A 960-nucleotide genomic window follows, 5' to 3' on the forward strand; every position below is an offset into this window, starting at 1 on the left:
ATAATTGATACACCGTTGCTCATTTATATTGTGTTGGTGGACGGGATTCGTGTGTGGTGAGTCAGTGTGACAAATTTAAACTTTACTCACCCCGGTAAAACTGAAATGTCGAGAGCGTTAACAAATCTCAGTAGCTCATACTTTAGGTTCTCAAGTCGCTCCTTCTCAAAAAGTTGGCATTTATTGAATTCAGACGTCATTTTCTGAACAAGGAAAATCATAATTAAATGAGCAGTCGGAACGGAAATAAAATGAGATTCTGTCAAACATAAACACTGTTTGTACTGTAGGAAGAGGTTTATGATATAAAAAGATCGTTGCACCAATTTCTGTACAATATTGTAAGACTATCGAGTTATTTGAAGAGAATTTTTTTTATCGTTGGTGTCTACTTGTGTGTGAGTTGATCTGTGATTGATTTTTCTTTTTACATTCAAATTTAAAGTATTCTAAATCCGTATGTGCCGGTTGATCTGTGGTTGGTTGAGTATTCCTAATCTCTTAATACAGGAAAAAAGTGCAAACTTTGAGTTAATTATCTGCTTGTTGTTTGCCGGTTGGAATTTACCTGGAAATACCGTTCCTTCATTTTCCCATTACACATTAAAATGCCTTTAAGATAAACTTTCTTCATGTGTTCCCGATGTTTGGCATGCTGTTCTGCCCTTTTGAATAATTTATTTTTTGTTTCAGTACCAACGATTTCCTTCTTACTTTCCTCTTCTGCGAACTTCTGAGTTTTATGCGCTGCGACCACCGCCATGTGATAGGCCTACAATAGCAAAAGATATTAATTGGCAAAAGCATTATTAATTTGCAGTGTCAAATAATAAACTACAAAAAGAAAGTTCACAATTTTTTAGAAAGAATATTTCATCTTAGTGGCATGCTATTATGCCAAAAAATACAATTAGTATTTAAATATAATTTTAAGTTAATAAATGATTTACCTTCCTCGCT

The 960-nt window shown here is 33.8% G+C and overlaps 1 protein-coding gene across 1 annotated transcript; it reads right to left on the reverse strand.

Annotated features, from left to right (window-relative positions):
• Positions 1–90: 90 nt before the first annotated feature.
• LOC117116340 lies at positions 91–768 on the reverse strand (the record flags this gene model as incomplete). The annotated part of the gene is made up of 2 exons (XM_033260357.1): positions 569–768; positions 91–203 (listed from the first exon to the last, which is right to left on the reverse strand). Coding segments are annotated over exons 1-2 (308 nt in total), but the record flags the coding sequence as incomplete, so codon positions are not given.
• Between the last annotated feature and the right edge of the window lie 192 nt (positions 769–960).

The sequence above is a fragment of the Anneissia japonica genome, unplaced genomic scaffold (genome assembly GCF_011630105.1).
Source record: "Anneissia japonica isolate Jap-2015-1 unplaced genomic scaffold, ASM1163010v1 scaffold284268_len960_cov250_single, whole genome shotgun sequence".
Lineage (NCBI taxonomy): Eukaryota > Metazoa > Echinodermata > Crinoidea > Comatulida > Comatulidae > Anneissia > Anneissia japonica.